This window comes from Sylvia atricapilla, chromosome 3 (genome assembly GCF_009819655.1).
Source record: "Sylvia atricapilla isolate bSylAtr1 chromosome 3, bSylAtr1.pri, whole genome shotgun sequence".
NCBI lineage: Eukaryota > Metazoa > Chordata > Aves > Passeriformes > Sylviidae > Sylvia > Sylvia atricapilla.
The window spans coordinates 93904554-93925967 of NC_089142.1; the positions used below are offsets into that span (position 1 = coordinate 93904554).

The 21414-nt window shown below is 34.9% G+C and overlaps 1 protein-coding gene across 1 annotated transcript in view; it reads right to left on the reverse strand.

The window, feature by feature from the left end:
* The window catches only part of GPATCH2 (G-patch domain containing 2), a 118911-nt gene that overhangs the window by 11339 nt on the left and 86158 nt on the right, over window positions 1-21414 (reverse strand). Inside the window, exons 7-9 of the mRNA XM_066316212.1 lie at window positions 21143-21182; window positions 18303-18373; window positions 4447-4529 (exon numbers count right to left, since the gene is read on the reverse strand). Coding sequence (XP_066172309.1) covers window positions 4447-4529; window positions 18303-18373; window positions 21143-21182 — 194 coding nt within the window. The remainder of the gene's footprint in view (window positions 1-4446; window positions 4530-18302; window positions 18374-21142; window positions 21183-21414) is intronic.

Sequence of the window (21414 nt, forward strand, 5' to 3'; positions counted from 1 at the left end):
AAGCCTTTTGCTCTGAAGGGACAGCAGCTCTCAATACTGGATGGCACTCTGCAATCTTTTAATTTTTAGTTTTGTGAGACAATATGGTACAAGAAACAAAGAAACATAGAGAAGTCCCTAAAATTTAACTTGCCACAGATACCAACCAAAGAAAAATGAGTGTCTATGGGCTGGACAACCAAGCAGGTGTGGAGTGTATGTCAGGGAGGACTTTGGCAGACTAAGGGTAAGAAATGGTGCAATGAAATAAGGGAAAGGATTCACAACATGCCAATGTTGTATTGCCCTGTGACAAGAGATTTCTGCCTATAGAGTTGTACATTTGGTAGACAGAAAAGCAGTGAATAAAGTTATAAAGAAAATAGGCTTATAAGAGTTTGTCTAGAGTTTTGGAAATTTATGGTCAGTTCATCCAAGTACTTGAAAGTTTACCTTTCCTCTGTAACTATGGCACTAAGTTGACCTTCACAACACACTTAGCCTCAGCCACCTCTGTTATCACACTGTAATCACCATCTTTTTTAAATCATCATTTTGGTTCTGCAGATATTCAGGTCTGATTTTTAATCACTGACATATTAAGCATCAGCAAAATAGTTTGCTTAGCTGTTCCACTGGCAATTTTTAAAAAGGAATGAAAACATGTACCCTTTTGATTACCTTGTTAAAGTGAGTCATGATGGCATTACAGCAGTGCTCAGTATTTCTGCTGTAATTAAGAAACTGTCATATTTTTCATTAAAACACATTCTTTAAAATGCAACTTTTAACTTGGTCATTTCAATCAGGATCAGCCTGAAGTGCAGCATGTGCATGCAACATGCAACTAGATAAAGAATATGACATCTGAAATTTGTTTTTGCAAAGGTAAGTATTTAAGCACCTGTTACATGCATAGTAATTTATCTATTTTATATAAATATTTTCTACATTTTAAATACAAAATAGCTTTCTCTTCTTATAATTGGTTTTTGCAGGTTTTTAACACTGCTCCAAATTGTAAACAACACTATGCAACACCAGAATAAAAAGACTGTTTTGAAATAGAAATAAATGACTATTTACAAGGCATACAAACATGAGATGCAAAGCAGAATTCGATGATTCTTTCCTAACATTTAAGACTTAGAGGTTTGTTATTAAAAACAAAAACAAACCTAAAATATCTCAGGGATTTATGAGGAGATGATAAAACTCAGAAATCTTGTACAGAAGAGTCAATTACAAAGGAACTGGGATAAATGCATATTCTGTGTATGGTATCTAAAATTCTGTAGCACCTATTGGTTTGACAGGAGACTTAAACTAGGTAGTTTAAACCAGAAATTACTGCATATATTCCCATGCATGTATTTCAAACAGTAACACTACCTTGCAAAGAATGTTCTTTCTCTAGCAAAATATTTGTTGTTGTTGTTCCTATTTTATTCTTATTTTCATTAGACTGGACCCATTACTGGTAGGGCTATTTCCAAGACAATGGATTGGTTTGTCTAAGAGGTCCTTATACAAACTTGAGAGCATTGGATTGCTGCAGTGAAATATGTCAGGGTGTCACATGAAATAGCTCTACCACTCAGGTAGTCAGAGGGAGCAGAAGGTCATTGAGAATGACCTGTTCTCACATGTGAACAGAATGACTGGAATAATATTGGTTTCATAGAAGAAGTCATGCAAAAGAGTCTTTAAAATGTACAACATCTCATACTTCAATTTTGGGAAGTATTCAATTTTTACTAGTATCAGTTTTTTGTTGATTAATTAACTACCTAGGTTCAACAATACATATACGGGATATACGAAATATCCACAAAATAGAAAACTTATCCTAGGAAAAAAGACAGAATATGACACTCTTGTATCAGTAATGTCAGTTCCTAACCATCCATGCCTATATTATCTCCCATTTTCTTCACTGCTATTCAACACATCTTTTCTTCACCTTTACAAATGACGTTTTTGAGACTATAAAATGCTCTGTGCTGCTCAAACTTTCTTGCTTCAGTAGTTTCTCAGTGCTGTACAAGTAAAGCTACATCCTTTGTTACTAATATACACAAACCTATTGGTATGTGACTTTGACTGCAGGCTGAGAACGGGCTATAAATTTAGAAATCAATATCTAACTCTATCAATATTCATTTTACTTTTTCAATACAAAATACAAAGGTGAAAGAGCAGTAAATAAGCTGGAGTACTGAAATAAATTGGGTGTTCTTGTCACAATTAATAAATGTTTAACCAATCACACTGCTTGCTACAGAACTCTGTGGCTTTGTAAGGTGTCTGAAAGTAGCAGGTGCTACCCTTGTGAGACTCAAACACAGCGTTTTGATGCCTCGTTGGGATCACCAGTCATTCCCATCAGTACTGCTGAACATTAAGGCATAAAGGACCATTTTCAGCACTGTGAACATTTTTACAAGACTTAATTTTACAAATGTATTTTTTTTCCAAATGCAGATGAGAATTTAGAAAGTACTTTTACCAACATTTACTCAGATGAAATTTTGTAAATTTGCAGTCCATGTAAAGAAAACACTTGCAGTAAATGAGTCATTTACAGACATCCTTTTAGGTTTCACTGTGATATTAAATATGAACAATTATTAGGAGAATGCTTTTTTTCATTTCCAGCTTCTGTTCATGCAAACAACATCTCTCCCTTTTTTCTTTCAAGGAAGAAGTTCACAATTTCTTCTACATAAAATCAAGCTCATCTCTAGTCCCATATCTTAGCTAATTAAACTCCCTAAAGAACAATCGAATAAGAAATCTCTTATTTTAATCCAAATTTTCAAATGTGCATTCATTCTAAAAAAAAAACCACAAAACCTTTTCTTTCATAAAATCATATGGAACATTGACAAAAAATGTCTGTGAAAGATAAACATTAATTTAGCTGTAGAAAGGTTAGCCTTTGAGAAAACTGCAATAATCTCTAGAATGCTATACATTACCTACACATAGGTACAAGCTTATTCAATGTTAACCAAAGGTTCTATTTGCTTAAAAATGCACAAGGATGAAGTGTAGATAAACAACTTTTCTAAGACCACTAAAAAAATTTCTCAATCTTCCTGATCACAACAAAATTGAAACGATTACCTTGAACTTGAAAAGAAAAGAAGGCACATCAGTTAATGGTGGATACCTTTATCCATCATTATGGTCTGTTGCTCTTCATATAAAGTAAGCTTTGGGGGCAAAACAATTTCTAAAACTGTGAGTTCATGGACACATAACATTGAATGACCACATATTTGCCTTAGTATCAAAATATTGGCTTTGCAAAGTTATGCAGAGGAGCCAGCTTGTAAAATAAAATTCTGAACACTGAAAGTCCAAGGTAAAGTGAATAATAAAATTAATTTCACAATACTTGATAACCTCTCAGTACAAAATGACATCCTCTAGTACTTGAAAGTTGTGAAGTGAAAATCACCTTGTAGAAATAATTACATTATTCTCTCTTCAGCCATTAAGTACTTTTCTTTCTCGGTTCACATATGTTCAGAGTCTTAGAAGCTGACCCATAGATTCTCTTTTTTTCATAGTGCTGCCACTAAGGTACTTTTATAACATTTTTAATAGTATTACTGGTCTGTTTCTGCCACTGAGGTTTGAAACAAAGAAGTTTCAGGAGGGGGAATTCAGTTAAAATACAAGTATTAGTCTTCTCTGAAGACATCTACTTGAAATATATTTGAAAATTCTATGTGTTGCAAATGTTGCTGCAGTAATTTATGGATGACTAGGACACATAATCCAGATTTCTGTATTAGAAATATATATAAAGGCTCACATGGGCACACACACAACCTAATCCTTCCAGTATGCACATATATAATTAATACAACAAACTGATGAGAGTCCTATAAATCACTGCTAAGTATTGAAAAAGTCATTCCACAGCTTTGACATCAGCAAAATGCAACCAATGGTTGTGACCTCGCATCTGTAAAAGCCTTTCAGAAATGCACTTGCAAGTGCGTCCTGTTTAATCTACAGCACTAATTTTAAAGCTGTGTTTCACAGCTTCATCACCACATTTTTGATTGTTTACCCAAGAATTCACCTAACTTTATTGTGCAGGGTATTTAGAACATTCATATGCAGAAAACAAAGATGTCTCACATCTCTTTCCTTGAAATGTTTGAAGAGACATAAGCAGTAATCTTTCCTGTCTTAGTATATGAAAGAAGATTTATTGTCTTTAAACAAGTGCTGTGCTACAAAGGACTGGAAATTGGCAATGATTGTGGGAGAATGGAGGGAGCCTATTTATTTCTTAATCTTTATTAATAAATAAGGATAGAACATATCTGAAGTGATATGGGAAGTTACTGAATTTATCAAGCTTTTCCCCAGGTCACTGACCTACTGCTTTGTATTTAGAGATTTAACATCTTGTGGTTTGTGCTCTGTCCCAGGGAAATTGGTTACCTGTGGGTCCTGGCAGGGGAGCAGCTTTCCTTCTCCGCTTGATGTCCCCCATGCACAATGATCCTAAATGTACACTGGTTTGCCTGCAAGTAATTATAGGAGAAAACTATTAACAAAGGAAGAAAACTGCCACATAAATACACAGCTTGTATAATCTGAACCTATATCAAAACATTCTCAACCAAGATGAAGCTGCACAGTCAAGCCACCAATCTTGTTTATATCGAAACATAATTATGTTTGTTGACAAGTGCTCAGTATCTAAATGCAGCATCATAAATTGTTACTGGAATGAATAAATATAAATATAAAGGGAATGCTTTTTAATTTTCAAAACTGGCAATCTTTCTAGCTCAACATAAAACAAAAACACTGTTGCTCCTGACAGGAAAATAGCGAAGATTAATTATCTAAAGAGATCACAATGCTGTTTGTAGGTTATCAATTGGCTGGTAATGCTTAACTGTCAGAGCAGCATTTATTACATGGAAAATATTATCAAATTTTTTTAGTAAGATGAAGAATGAATGAGAAAACATGAAACAGTAAACTCTTTAAAGGTGCATGAAATAAACTTGCAGCATAATAATTTATCCTCTTCTAACTCACTGGCAAGTTGTGAGAATACCATGGAAGCACAGTATCTGGTAAGCTTCTTGAACAATTATGAGCTTGCACTTGGAGACTGGAAAATTGATGGAGATGTAGTGGATGGCAAACAAGCAAATTATTGCATTAAAGCCAGGTATTAGAAGTCAGTACCACAGAAAATGGTAAATTTGGAATTTCCAAGTGTTGACTTTTGGAATAGAATCTCAAAAGGACAAATACAGTTATTATTTTTCTTAAGTAATATATAATGCCTGCAGAAGGGAACAGATGTACCTGAGGTTTTTTTTTTTTTTTTTAAAGAACCAGAACAGAAGGGGAGAAAAATGCAGTAATTTCTGAACTGCACAATTTTAATATGCATCTATAAATGTTACTGAGAAATGTGTTTCTTACCACATAAATCTGGGGAATTTTGGTAAAGTTACAAGCTGAAAATTACAACTGACAATCCACTGTAGCATAGTAACACTGTCACTCATGGGATCTGGTTTCAGTGTGGATATATGACTTACCCGTTATGGCATTTATAAAGTTTTTAAAGCTGGGCTGCTTCTAAATGAATAACAAATGGTCATATACTGTTGAGAGACCTCAGATCTGCTCAATAATGTAAAAGAATGACAACAATGCCTTGATGAGTAAGATGACAATCCTCTGCATATTTCTTCTAAAAAGATACAGCAGATTAACAAGTACCACAGTGCTTGTATTTAAATAATAAAATATTCCAAGAAACTTATGTTTTACAGAGAAGTGCACTCTAACTTCATCTAGTGAACTCTTATTTCAACACTTTTTTCCCTTTGTTTTAAGACACATTTTCCTTGCAATTCCAACATGAAATTTTATCCTATTTTAATATCCAGAAACTCAATGCAGTCAAACTAGTAAACTAACAGGATAACTGTCAGTTCTGAATTTAGAAAGAAATCAAGAAGTGCAACCCTTTCATAACTGTCTGTACGATAAAGAAAATGAATATTTAAATACAATATGGGCAAACAGCAATTACAAATATTTGAGATGTTTGACCACCAACAGATCAGTATTTAACATTGGTATCAAACACGCAGAGTAAGTTGTGTGAAAAATTCTATGTTCTACAGTGTGAAACTCTTGTTTCCTGAATGAAAAAGGGAGAAAGTCTCCAGGAATACAAGTAGGATGAAAGATAAAAATTAATAAAGTCAGGCAATTGAACCTGAGGACCTGAGCCACAGCAGTAACAGTGAGCAGCATTTGAGTTATTTTACCAGAATTGATTATCTGTTACACTACATTGAGATATCTAGATTATTGATCTGTAAGATTATGGTACTGGGGTCTCCCCACTTTTTCCTCCAGGCACAGGGAATGGAGTTGCAACAAATAACACTAAGTAAGGACTACTTTGTTATTGTTGTCACCCTTCATGTAGAACACAGCAGTTACTTTTTAATTTAAAATCAATGAACGTCTGAAAGGCAGCCTTGTTCCTTCAGCATAAATGAATCATTTGCCTTTGCCGATGACAACAACCCCACGGCCAGCCAAGGTGAGGGTGGGCATTTCTTTGCTGTTGTCAAAAATTCCCTACACTGCAAATAAATAACAATACGCTGGAGCACCAATTAAGCTTTGTCAAACCCAGTCTGATGACCACTACCATCAAATGGTCAGGCAACTTATGATTGTGAAGCTGCATTTGCCTTCACCAGGGCTTAACGTTTGCTATGCTCTGCCAGTGTAAATCACAGCAAAACAAAAAGATCTTATTTATTTATTTATTTAGAGAGGATCAGACAAGAACTATTACTGCTCTGGATCTGGCAGGTTAGACAAAAGGAAGCAGAGTTGTGAAGCTGCACAGTACATTTTGAAATGCCTGTAATGGGGGTATTATAAAGTAGGGAGAACTCTGACCCTCAATCAGGTTAGGTTCAGCATTATGTTTCTTAGCATTAAATCAGAAGAGCGTGGATTACAGAAAGGAAGAAAGCTATTTGCCTGCCTTCTCTCTACTTACCCCTAGCTTGCTTCCAGCTATCATTTATAAATAGTGCTCTGGAGGGAGGCTAGGCATTTTATTAGGGAAAAAATAAAACTTGTTAAGACCACCTTGCCTGAAAACCTGGCTTTTGACATGCTGGTGACAGGGACTGGAGCAAGCAGTGTCAAATGGAATAATTTTTAAGGAAAGACAACAGGAACTTGTCGCCTCATTGTATGCATTTACAAATAGAGGCTTTTCAGAATATTAGGCCTAGTTAAAGCTGCCCTCTGGATAAAAAGTGTTCCCAAGCAGCCTCAGACAAGCTTGGGAGACAAACAGATGTGACTATGGTCCCTGGCGTTTGGCAAGAACACTCACTGTCAATAAGAAAAATATGAGCATGGACAGGGCATCAGCTGCACCACGGCCGAGCAGGCCTGCAAGTGTCACAGCAGCGGCAAAGTTGTGGCAGAGGGAAATAGGAGGGCTGCAAAAGCCAGGCTGGTGTGAACTTACACTAGCATGCCAAGAATTTTTGTTGTTGTTGTTGTGTCATGCCTCAATGTATTAAACAAATCACTGGAAAAGCTGCTGTCAATTTTTATTCCTTTTCCAGCTTGCACACAGTGTTTAGATTCTTCTTTCTACATGGTAAATAAGAGTCTCAAAAATGAAGACAGACGGGGAAGGCAGCAAAAACAGAAGTAACAGACAAAAGCTATTAAAATAATAAATAAACCCCACAAAGTTTAGTTATCAAATCCCATAAATAAACCCCACAAATTTGATACAGCAAACACTTTCACAGAAGCAATGACATGAAAGCAATTCACAAGCATCTATGCATTTTTGTGAAACGTTCTCTCTGATGAAAATTTTGCTATTTCCTCCTTAAGTATCGGCAATCTCTTAATAATTTCTTTCTTTCAAGGTAGTTAAGGTAATTGCCCTTGCTGTGGAAACATGTCTAGAATCGTCTCTTTAAGCTCCCCAAACATTTTCATCTGTGCCTACACATCACAATCTCTTTTTTCATAATTTTCATAGCTCCACAGGCAAATATTTTTGACAAATGCCTTTTCAGCAGTTACACATATTCACCTCTCCAAGACATCTGTAACAATCCATGTCAGATTTTTATCTACCCTGACCTCTGCAGTCCATAGACCATGTGGTGACATTCTCCAAATAAACATCTTGTTCTATGGGGGAACCTACAGCTAAGCTGGTTTAAACGCAATAAACCTACTGAGCAATTGAGGAGCCAATGGGGTTCTTCACTCTTTCACTGGTAGTTTTCACCCTTGCCACTTTCAGAGTTAAAAGCTCACCAGTCACTGAGAAGAGCAAAACAATAAAATGGCAGTAGATACTCCTGAGCATGTGTTCTACTTCTCTGGTTTATTACTTGCTTCTGTACTCATCATCATCCCGGGAATAAAAAAACAAATCAAAATTTACTAATGAGGGCAGGCGTGGGGGACCGTTATTTTGTTTAACAGTACTTACCAAATTTCTGTACACTAACTTGGAAAATCTGATACAGCACATTATTATGATGTAATAATGTTTTTCAAGAAGACTGATTTCTATTCCATAATTAGATGAATCGGTAATGATCAATACATGCCTATCCATTATACTGCTATTAACATCTCTCATCTGAGGAAGAAACACACAGTAAACAGTGATACCCTGCTCTGCCACAGTATCAGTGCATTCCTGCAGATGGCTGTAGAACTCTGCAAGTTTATCACCACTGAATGCTTCAGCTAATGGAGAGGCTTGACAAAAGTTTTTAAGTAAACTTCTTTCACAAGACATCACAGAAAGTCAAAAGTTGACAGGTTTGTATTTCAGACAGGACTTGAGAGAATTATTTTGAAGGGGAAATCTAACTGAAACTGTCAATTCTATTTAAATATGGATAAAAAATAGATATTCATATGGATATGATTGTAGACAGAATGCAGTAGGGATGACTTAACTCACTTTAAGCTTGAAATTACCAGACAATTTCATACAAACTGAAATGAAGCAGGGAGAGTGAGAAGGAATGTTACACAGTGTTCCATACAGCAGCAGTTAAGGATGGAGAAAACAGAACTCAGCTGTGGAACCCAGAAAAACAAGATAATAAAATGATTTAAAAATTGAATGTGTGCAACAGCTCAATTTTATAAAAATCAAACAATACTCTGAACAAACGTCCCATTATTTAAGTATCTTTTACACAAAAATATCACATAAATGATTCTCCTCACACAGAATGGACCTGTGGTACAGCCTATCTTGTTTTTACACAGCTTAAAACACAGACACTGCTGTATCTGGTGGCCAGTGGAACACATCCATTAGTGCTGCTTAAATAAGGGAGTCTGGAGGAACTTTAACTCTTACTGATCATTCCTAAATTACCACAAGTGGCAGACAATGGCTTCAAGAGCATTGGAGTCAACAGAACAGTTTATGCTAAGTTTAGAGGTAAACACCATTAAAACCATATTATATAAGTCTTTCTAAACATCTCATAACACTAATAGCTAATTAAATTAAGACAAACATAAAATTCTACATTACCATTTGATTGAGCCTCCAGAAGTATGGATTAAATTAAAATGTATCACTCCAAACACATGCACTAAGTAACTGGGGCTGCAAATTTGGGAAGACTATTTGGTATTATCTAGGTATAATGAATACCTAATCTTTGCCTCTGGCATGGGTATCGCTATAACCACAGATCAGATGCATGATGATTTCATAATATTACACTGAAATATGCAAGGCACGTTTGTTTCTGAGGAAAAATACAAGAAAAACAATGGTTAAGGAAATTTATAAAGACAGATATCCTCTTTCCTTTGTGGTACACAGCTTGTCAAAATATGAATGCAACCCCTGGTATCTACTTGAACACCCAGAGAAGGGTGGCATGTGCAGTAATGCATGTCCCATGGAGAAGTAGAGAGGGATGGTTCCTTGTCCACCTGCCTTCTTTTGCTTTCACTTTCTTGTCACTTTTCTCAGACAACACTCAGGTGAAATCTGTGCCATGCTTGATTCCTCCTCATCCTTTACAAACAGTAAAGCTTTTCTTCAAACTTGGCTAAAGAATGACATCATCTATATAATAGATTGCTTCACCTACTTCTGCAAGTGTGAAAACCATTACGTTAACCAGAAGAGCTATGCACTTTATTTCCTTTTTATTACATCTTAAAAAGATGTGATAAACCCATGCAACTCTATCAAACTCCTTTCATACAATGCCAATCTGTTCACAACATAACTTCAAGCATATGGGTGACATACCTGTATTACTGAAGGCCCTGGTACAATCCTATTATGACTAGAATACAATCTTTCCCTGGCCCATGAGCTTAGCTCATCACTTAATAAATACTAATATCCTAACACATTCCTTGCTGTTATCTTTAGCAGCACTTTTGTCATGCAAACACAGTAGTTGTCCAAAATTTATCTGAACACTAGAAACCAACCCATTCAACTCCACACTGGCACAATTGTAGTGCACATGATGGAAAATAAAAACCTGCATCACTATGTATGATTTGACACCCACACTCAAGTCACTCATGCATTTTTATTTGTGAAAAGAGACCCTAAAAAAATAGTTCTGTAGTAAAGGCCTACTGCCCTCAGAAAGGATAATGCATTGTTTTTTCTTGGTTCTAATTAGTAATTTAAGCATATGTTCAGCATTTAACTCTAAATGTTTGCCTTTTCCCCAAGCTCTAAGACAGCTGTCCAAGATGTGAATGCCAGAAAACATTTAAATATCAACATCTGTTGAATTATGTTAATTTAGTGTAATATAATTGGGCATGAGTTGGAATTGATCAAAAGTATATGAATTACACAAAGGCAAATCCAAACCAATATCTTGGTGTACAAACAAGTCACCAAGGAACACTGAGGAATAAACCCAAAAAATACATTTCTGTCAAGAATTAGATAGCAAAAACTTTCAGTTTTCTTCAACAAATGACATGATTTCACATTTTCAATATACAAATTAATATTTATATGAACTTAGAATATAAATTTCACATTAATCTAGAATATTTCTAAATATCTTTTATGTCAAGTTCCATTATTGTTTTGGGTGAAGAAATGCATGATAATAATAATGCTCTTATTTATACAATGGTGAAATGTAGTTTGAAAATAGGCTGCAGTAATAGAATGCCATCCTGCCACAGGACATCATTGTTTCACAAATTCTAAAGCAAATATTCTTTGGTTTCTTCTTCATCTTGCAACAACATTGCTGCTATTTGAGAGATATGGGCCTCAATCCAGCTCTGAAGTGATTTAGAAAATACCTTTATGACTTGAGCAGTAAACATGGATCTGAACAGATACTTTAATGGAAGGACTTCTTAATATATTCGGGTACACTATTTCTTCCAGGTAAACCTATTTGTTTACCAAGAATGATATTCACTAAATAAGCTCAGTACAGAAGAAATGTATTTTTTTCAAAAGATTTTAAAAGCCACATATTAAAGTTCTGAATTACAGTAATATGGAGTTAGGTTAAATTATTGCAAGCATTAGTGTTGTGTCCAAAATCTTTTAAAATAGGTAAGGAATAAGAAGCAACACTAAAAATCCAAGTATGTAATACAGTAGCTCAAAAATGGAAGACAAAACATGAAAGTTCTATGCAATTTGAAGCAAACTATTCAAATTTTCTTCTGAGCTCCTTCTCTCACTACGCAGAATCAGCCTAAATAGAAGTCAACGTGTTTATTTTAGTTAAGGTGCACCAGAGGATACTGATTTACACATATGATATTCAGGGATTCTTTCGAGATTAGTAGGAACCTGAAAACTGCCCAATTTATTGTGCAATAAAACCGCAAGGAGGGAAACCCTCCTTCATGCATGGCCATTCATCTTCATCCTTACAATATCCAGCTTTCACGTGCCTTTGTGGAGAAACACAGAGAGACAAAACCAAATTTCTCATGGTGGGGGAGATGATGGGACAGATGAGTGGTGAAAATCTGGAGTGCAAAACAACCTCCTTCACTGCTTAACCACAGGTTAAACAGTTAGTGGAATGACAGTGCAAGCACCTGTGCACAACTCCTCCTCAGACCTTACACAGCAGGAAGGGTCTTCAGACCTCTGAAGCCCAAACTAACTTTATCCTTATGGCATTAGTAAGATGAGACAAACAAAGCTTGAGCTGTGGAGCACAAACCTGTGCAAAGGGAGAGAAAGACAGAGCATCTAATGCAGCTGAACGAGAGAAACAAGCACATCATGTGCTAAAATTTGGTTACTTCAAACTGACAAATTTGCTATCAGTTCATTCAGGTGAAAAATTTAATCCAGATAGTATATCAGGAGGATGCAGAAGTACATAATTTCTAGAGGTTATCTGATTTTTTTTTTTAATTTTATTTTTACATGTTTTTAAAATCAAGAAAACATAACTTCCTGTTAGTTAACATACTCTCAAGTACCTGGAATTCAATTTTAACTGACAAAATTTCAGTGCCATTTAGCAGCTTGTACATTATAAAGCATATTAGATTCTAGTGCAAGAATAAAAAAAGTCAGATTGTAGTTTTACATTAAAGATGGAAAAAAATCTGCTCAGATTACATGGAAAAATGTATTTGCCAAACAGAACACAGTTCAAAATTTCAGCTATTTTTACATACGTTTTCATTATGCAAGTTAAAAGATGATACTTTCAAGGCACTAGGTGACTAATCAGCATTTATTCAATACTTTTAATCTATCCATGAACCACTACTGAGGCTTGAAGATTTCCATAAAATTAAAGCATCACACACTAGCTACATTTTGAAACAAGTAAACTCTCATTGCCCTGTCTTCCTCTCCTAAGTGAAAATCTTTTCAGCACCTTAAAAATAATGCTACAGTAGAGAAAACTCAATCGAGAATTGCCCTCTCCCAAAACTGCACCATCTTCTATCCTTTCCACAGAAGAAAAATACCAAACTGATGGAATAATGTTGTCCCTGAGGGTGACAGCAAGGGAGGGAAGCAATGTGTCCTCAAACATTCACATAATTTAATCTGGAACTGCAAATATTATTAAGCAGCAATCATAACAGCACAGTTACTGCTTCATGGCACTCCAAAGAGGAGATAAAACTGCTTAGTTGTTAATTTCTAATGATGTAAACACATTTGGATTTTAATGTTGTATCTGAATCTCCTGCATTATTAGCTCTGGGGTTACAAGACATTAACTCACTACCTTTAATAATTTTACACTTGAATTAAAAGCCATGTTTAAATATGACTTTAAAATAAAGTATTTTTGTTGAGAATGTGTGTTCATATGATTGCAGAAGCAAATCACCTAATAAAACAGCTATGCATTCCTTTGCTTTTCTGCAGTATAAGTATGTGCACGTGCTTGTGTATAATTTCCAAAAACTGGCTGAATTTACCTCGTCTGGTATTGTAATTTCATTTCGCAAAAGCCACATTAAACAATTACAGTTCTTGTAATTAACCAGTAGTCTAATGTACAGTTTTCTTATCCCAATCCATTAACAGCTGCTCAAAAAATGTAGTAATTAATGGTTTCATTTATTTTTGGCAAACCTGCACCTCGACAAATAGTTTTGTATCTGTTGCAAATTAGGACTCTTTCCCAAACAACAGATGACACGATGGGAAAGAGGGAGCAGGCAGAATCCTTGCACATCTTTGTCTCTTTAGAAGATCAAATAAAGAGCAGCTGTAATGTTATTTGTCACATCTGTGTAAGAAAGTACCATGTTCTGTATCATCAGATGGAGATGAACTAGTGCTGTACAAACGCACAAATAGGGTTTATCCTTTAAAAATGGGAAAGACTGCAAGTTGCAATTTTAACCAAAACAATGACACACTTTTGAAAACCTTTTCTCTGGTTTGCTGTCATTTTTTCTCTTACAAGCTTTCTTTAAATACTAATTCACAGAGAACAGTTAAAAGTGAAAACACATGAGAGTAATCCTCTTGTATTAGCACAAGGCATAAATTTAAACTGGACTGAGAACAATTAGGGAAAGCGAGGGTCACAAAAAACATGGGGAATTTCAGTCTGTGCTGTTCACCATGGCAGGAGAAGACTTCAAAGACTTCTGGTCAGCTCAGGTGATTGCTGGAGGACTGGCACACATTGATTAAATTCTTAACACAATCTCAATTACATAGCTGAAACCTGACATGTAAAATTCTACTCCACCTTGAAATCACTTTCATGAGTATGACTTAGCCTTCTTTCAAGCCAGGACTGAACTGCATATAAACTAAAAGTAGATTTTTTTATTTTCCTCTTTTGGAGGTCTCTCGGGGAACACTGGCTCGTGGAAAGCAAATATAGAATTATCAAGATTCAACCCCAAAAAATTACTAAATGGCAAAAATGTGGAAGCTATTTTTCTTTCAGTTTCTCAATTCAGGCATTCAGGTATCAAATTATAGTTACAATACAGTAAGAAAAAAATAAATATGTAGATGAAATTACTCATGGTACTTAACAGAAGCACACTACAAAAGAAATACGACACAAGACCTCTATGTAAGGGAAATAATTACACAAGAGTAACTTATTCAGAGTCCACAGTTTTCCCAACCTGCAATTCTCTTGCTTCCAGATTACAGCATGAATTACCTAATTATGGCATCAACTGTATGACCAAAGGCAAAATATACCTTCAAGTATTCTGGTTTTTCTGTCAAATGAGGACAAAGGTACTTCCCCTCTTCATAAGGGTATGGTGAGGATAAGTACATTATGTATTTAAAGACAGGGAGACAGTTGTGTGATGGAGGTCCCCCCCCATAGTAAACAATGAAATCACATGTTCAAAATTATGTTACAGCAGTTCAGCAAAATATCCCTCAACGCTGTCCCCACTGCTGATCAAAGGAATCTCTGAGCCATGGGGAATCTCCTTCAGGCAATTTTTTTTTTTTTGGTAAAATTTTAAGGAAGTGACTTAAGAAAACATATTTTACCTCATGAGGAGAGCAGGCAAAGAGCCCACGATCAGCTCTGGCAGTTCAGCTGCCAAGCAGCAACTTGTTAACTCCCCATAACTCAATCATGTGCAATTGTTTGCCCACAGCCTCGGGCTACAGACAGACATTTGGTCTGCTAACAACTGCGCCAGATGAAGACATTACTATCCCAAGCTATTTGTTATCACACATCTGCTGGAGATTATCATCTCCACAGCTCTGCTGGAGGAAGAAATCATGTGAGCACGCCTTAATATGGTTTGTACAATACCAGCCAATTTAATTTAAATAGGTGAGTTGAGCTAACCAGTTTTGTCCAAAGTGTATTAAAAAATTCAGAAAAAAACCCTTCTTTAGTGGCAAAAGAATAGGGGGTGAAAATAAGCAGCTGGAAGAATTATCTATCACCTTTAAGCAGTGTAGCTGATTTGGGAAGGAGACTAGTCCCATCCTAATGCAGAAAGGTAATGTAAACAGAGAACTTTTTCAAGGCTCTACAGGAGAGGAAATGCAGCTTTTAAAAGAGTATTTTTTGGTACTGTTAATAATTTAAATAATGAATGGGAAAACTAGGTGTTTGCAGATTAGATCTTACCTATATAGGTAGCCTAAACAGATATATTGAATTGTATCAGTGTAATATGATCTATCCTGGTTTTAAGTTTCGTGGTGCAGGACTGTGCCCTTCTTTAACATGTGGCCCATCAGCAGCCATATCAACACCTCTCTACAATCTAATTATCTTGCCACTGGCGAAAGTTCGTGTTCGTTTGTGCAGGATTAGATAATTATCATTAATTTTGACAGAAGGAACCTAAGACATTAAACCCAGTACAGTAAAGCTCATCCCAGACACCACAAGAGCTGCAGACCACTGCCATGTTTTGAGCTGCACACCTTTCTGATGTATTTACCGAGTAAATTATTCCACAAACCACTGATCTAATGTAATAAGGGTATTTATATATTTACACGCTGAGACAAGAACTGTGTTCAGTCATCCAAAAGGGGTAAGAAAAGTCAAGGCAAGCACAGAAAAATGTGTGTAGGTACACACCTCAATACACATATGAAAACTAGAAACAAGCTCTTCCATAATGGCAAAACAAACAATACAGATACCTGAAAGCTATACAGAATAGACTCAGGGAAATTCAGTCTTGCAAAAAAAACAGATTAGACTGGATGCTGGATAAGTACAGTAATTTTATAGAATGTTCAAAACTTGTCCACTGCCGCTGTTCTCTCACTGCATTTAGCAACAAGGAGTAAGGGATTGTAAGGTCACAGCCACTACTTTTTGTATGCATCTTTCCAAGGGGATTACTCATCTGAGTTAGCTTGAAGTGTCCATGTATTTTTACTATATGTCTTGTAAACAAGACTGCATACTTTGAGATTCCAAGACAGCAGATGGCCTATTAAAAATATGATTTTTGTTGTATTTTGAAAATTTTTTAAAGTCACTTCAAGTTTCTATGGTAGACAGAAAGAATGGTCAAAGAGCATAAATAGTTCTGAAAGAGCACAAATAATTATTTTGAAACAACCTGACTCATTTGGATGAATCTGGACTGTGGCTTTATGTACATTGTAATACATAGTAATATTAGTTTATGTAAGCTCTACTTGAACAATACAGATATTTTTTTGGAAAATGCCCATCTTCAGTCTTGGATTTGCCACCTATTACTTCTACACAAACCTGACACATGTTTATTGGGATAAGAGTCTATTGTTAATCAATAAGAGTAATAAATTCTGTAATAATACTGTAAATTGATAAGAGTCTATAAGTTCTGTTGACTGGATATGAAGAGAGTTTGAAGATCACTTCAGGTTTTCAATATCATTTTACAGATCTCTATTCTTACTGCTTGTGAAGGTAAATATCAGTTCCCAAGAGCTTCACTGGTCAGGATAACGAACACATAACTTATGATTCTGAATTCCTCAAACTCTGTTTTACTTGATTACAGCATAAAAAAAGATCCTAAAATGACTCTGAATATAATCTGTTTCTAACTGCTCACTTTATACCCACTTTAAACACACAGTTTGGTGGGAGCAGTCTCATAGTAGAAGTGTTTTTATGGTGAAAATTCTATCTAAAGTTAACTCATTCTAAAACTCAGAGTGAAAATATCATTTAACAAGCAAACTTGCCAGAAAAATCTACGCAGAATTTTTCAGAATTTTAATATATAAGGTTTGATAAACAAAGATAATCAAAATTTCTATAGCTGAACGACTGACGCTTCTGTAACCTATGTTTGAGAGCATGTAACTAGAACTAGTATACAATGGAATAGATTCCTATTTAATAAATATATTTTAAAAAAATATTGGTCTCCTTTCCCAGGTGAGTACCTAACAATATTAAAAATCAGCAAGGTGAGTACCTAAGAATATTAAAAACTTGTGTCTGAGTGACCACATATATACTAGAAGTCAACTGCTTGACAGAAAATTGTCCCAACTGGTACCACAGAATTACATGCTGATATAAATTCATTACAACTTTTTTAAGAAAGTAATTTGATAGCACATTCCATCTTTACAGGACAACATAAAAACTGTGTAAGGTGTTGTGCATAGCAAGAGAAACATTTCTGCAGTTTCTCATTTGAAAAAAAGCTAGAATTAAAATAATTATTTGGTAGAATAGATTCAGCAGGTGACTTGTACCTAAAAAAATCCCCTCTAGAAACAGAATCCTAAATCAGTAGATTCAGTCATGAATTTTTTTGTCTTTTGAGGGGAAGGAAAGAAGATGGCGAATAGAATTAGATTTGTTTTTATGAAGTCTTCACAATGGAATGTTTATTGTCAAAATATAAGAACAATTTAGGTGTTATAGTATTTGAGTTACCTTCTTGATTTCAGATATGCACAATATAATTTTAGCTGTTTCCAGTGCTTAACTTACAGCCAGAAGCACAAACTTTGCTTTAGCATACATTTAATTCTGATGTTCTAAAGAGCTCAAGTTTGGTAGATGCAGCTGCACAGTCACCAAAAAAGGTCTAATACTGATATATAATGCAAAGATTATGCCATACCAAAAAAAAAAAAAAAAAAAAAAAATATATATATATATATATATATATATATCCTTGAAAGTAAGGCACAAAACCCCCCAGAAGACCTCTGAAAATACCCCAAAAGAATAGTGTGGTTTTTATATAAAGATCTGAGGAATTACCAAATTCAGAAACTGGACTAAAATACCACATTAACTTACCTGCTGGCTGTTTTTACAGAGTTGTTCTTCTTGTGTCCCCTCTCTGAGCGGTTGTCTCGCAAGAGCTGAAGCTGTTAAAAAAATAAAACATGTTCAGAAGAATCTCACAAACAATGCCTTTATTTGCTTTTTAGAATTTCTATCCAGACAATGCAGTTGTTTCCTCTCTTGAGTAAACTGTCAATAGCTTTCACCCATGACTTTTGAGATGAGTATTAATAGAATTATACAATAGTAGTTAATCTGTAAATATATATATATATATTCACTAATTTAAAATGGCTAAATAATTGAAAATATAAGAATTAAAGCATTTTCAAAGCATAACAGAAAGCTACGCAATTCATGATTTCACAATTACTGCATGTGTAAAATTTTATAATTTTCACAATTTCAGTTTAAATTTTTGAAGTTGTATCATTACAAGTGGAGGACACACAATTTACAAAAAACTATTCAGGTTAGCACTTGTGTCTAAGCAGTTATGAAACAGTTATAAACTCTTCTAAGCCCCAGGAGCTTTAGTAATTTGCCAGCTGCAGAATCAACAAAAACACAGTATTAAAGCTTCCTGTAATAGTGAGGAAGTAGGAGTAGTGAAAGATTTGCTTAAATGAAATGATGCCTCAGCTTTTGAAACAAGCTGTCATTTATTTTTATTCTTAGATAACTAAGACTTTTCATTCAGATTATCTCCAACACTCAAAAGACTATTTTCAGCATTATGATGTTTGTCAGATGAGTCAAGGTGCACTAAGTTAAAAAAACCCCATCAGAATGCTATACTAAAGAAATTAAAATCAGACAGTATAAAACGTTGCTTGAAATGTTTCATATATTGAATAAAAAATAAAATGAAAGACTGTTTAGAAACAAAATAGAGGTCAATGGACCTAATATTCGCAGCAAAAACACTTAAAAATCCCGTGGAAATTAGGAAATAATCAACTTTAAAACTCAGCCAACCACACCTTAATGTTGTAAATGAGAATGGACTCCAAAAAATGCCACCAGTCTGAAAAACTGAGCAACTTTTCCCCAACTCTCTACAGCTTCCCCCTTTTACAAGGAATGGTCCTTGTCATTTCAACTATCTAGTTCTCAGATGCAGTAAAATAGTTTATGATATAAATAAATGTAGTGAGAATTTCATTGGTTGTCAAAATTACATTACACCATCACACTCATTTCTTTTCTTTTTCTGTCTTTAAAAAAAACCTCAAACCCATTATGCACCAGTGAAATCTGTAATTGTGACATTAGCTCTACTTCACAATTCCTTAGTAATCTGTAAGTTAAAAATTCAGTTAACTTTTGATAAGCTCTGAAAACACAAGCTCATAGGAAAGGAAAAAACTTATGTAAAATACAAAATTAACTCAAATTTACTATTATCTGAGAAAAATGGACTAATTCATTCTATACCAGCTAAGCAGACATTTCTCATCTTCTAGGCTGAAAAACACTTCTGGCATGTATGATGTACATTGAAGTACTTCTTATTGTGGAAATTTGCTTATTTTCTGGCTCAGAATGTTTTCAGTAAGTAAATGGGTACAGCTTCAATTAACCCTGTTACATGAGGGGATCAATATTAAAAAAATATATGAAAAATTATTCCAACTCATAGTAATCTAATTATTTTTTAGGTGTTTCTTCCACTAGGAAATTTATTTCAAAGTAATGACTGTTAAACATGAATAATATAAAGCTGTCTACTTAGGGGTTAAGTGTCAGCTTATTGTAACATGCTGGAACCTCACAATTTGCAGCTAAAACTACTAGTTTTTATCTGGCAGTTTGGGGTAAACAGTATTGCTTGCTCTAGAGTTCAAAAGAAAGGGAACAGGAAAGATTTAAACTATGACTTACTAAAGCTACAAGTATTCATGATGGATCATCCTAAAATGAACCTTCCAGAGACTCTTCAGGTTTTTATTTCCTTTTGAAGTTCCAAATCTATTTAAATTTGCAAAAGTACCAGAAAAGTAGCACAGATCGAAGGAAATCAACTGTTATATCGATTCTTTTCCAATTTAAAGAAATGGAATTTTTGTGTTAAATTTCAATGCATTGATTCTACTTTTATTGACTAGCTGAAGTTAACTATACATTTATGAAATGAGACCAGATTTATTTTCACATTTTATAGTCTTGGACAGTAAGTTCTGTTTAGACCATGCTACCATCCATAAGGACAGGTATTCCTCCACGTCTGAAGATAGGCTAAAGAACTAAGTGCCATGCTACTAAACAAACATTAAACATGGCTTCACATTCCTGCAACCACATCTCTAGGCCTGGATCTCCCAGGGACTGCACTGCAGAGGCTCAACAGACTAAATAGTAAGATATTTTCATCAATCTCTGAACCACGATGGAGATTTAACAGCTCCTTTTTTACTGCTGTAATCATTGTAACCAATGAAATGCAGAAAAATGGAATTGAAGATCTTCCTGTAGAAGCCTCCCCACTTGTGTAACTGGTTCTGCATATCTTGATTTTTGGGAGCAAAATGCTTTGCTTTCCAGCATTTTGACAAAGATAATATTTGGAGATACCACATTTGACAAAATGATTAGAGAAAAATCAGAATTTTCATTTGAACATTAAAACCTCAAGAATACTTAAGTGAAATTAGGTGACTAATTAAAGAGTTTTAATTAAGAGAATTTTGGAAATGCACTGCTGTTACTATATTTGCTTACAAGAAGAAATGAAATTATACCTGCTTTGTTTACAGTTTCTTAAAATATTAGCCCACTACCTCTGGAGCAGAGGTAGTTAAAGTTCTTTTATACATCTCAAGTAAACTGTTCTTGATCAAAGCAGTTCTTACCTGGCTATGTTCCTTCCTAGCCCCAGGACTAAACCAGTGACTGTGGGAGAAAAAGAAAAGACAGGTTTAACAATATAACTAACAAAGCACATGCTGTCATATGACCAGTCTGTGCGTGCTTTTGGGTGTTTTATTGCCTGCCAGGAAAACACAGCCTTTGGCGATGGGTTTGTTTTAATGGGGTATTTTTATTGAACTCTCCAAGTTCGTAACAGCTCCAAAAGAATTCATCACAAATTTCATTTCTGAGTAGCTGCTGGCTTTATAGGTAA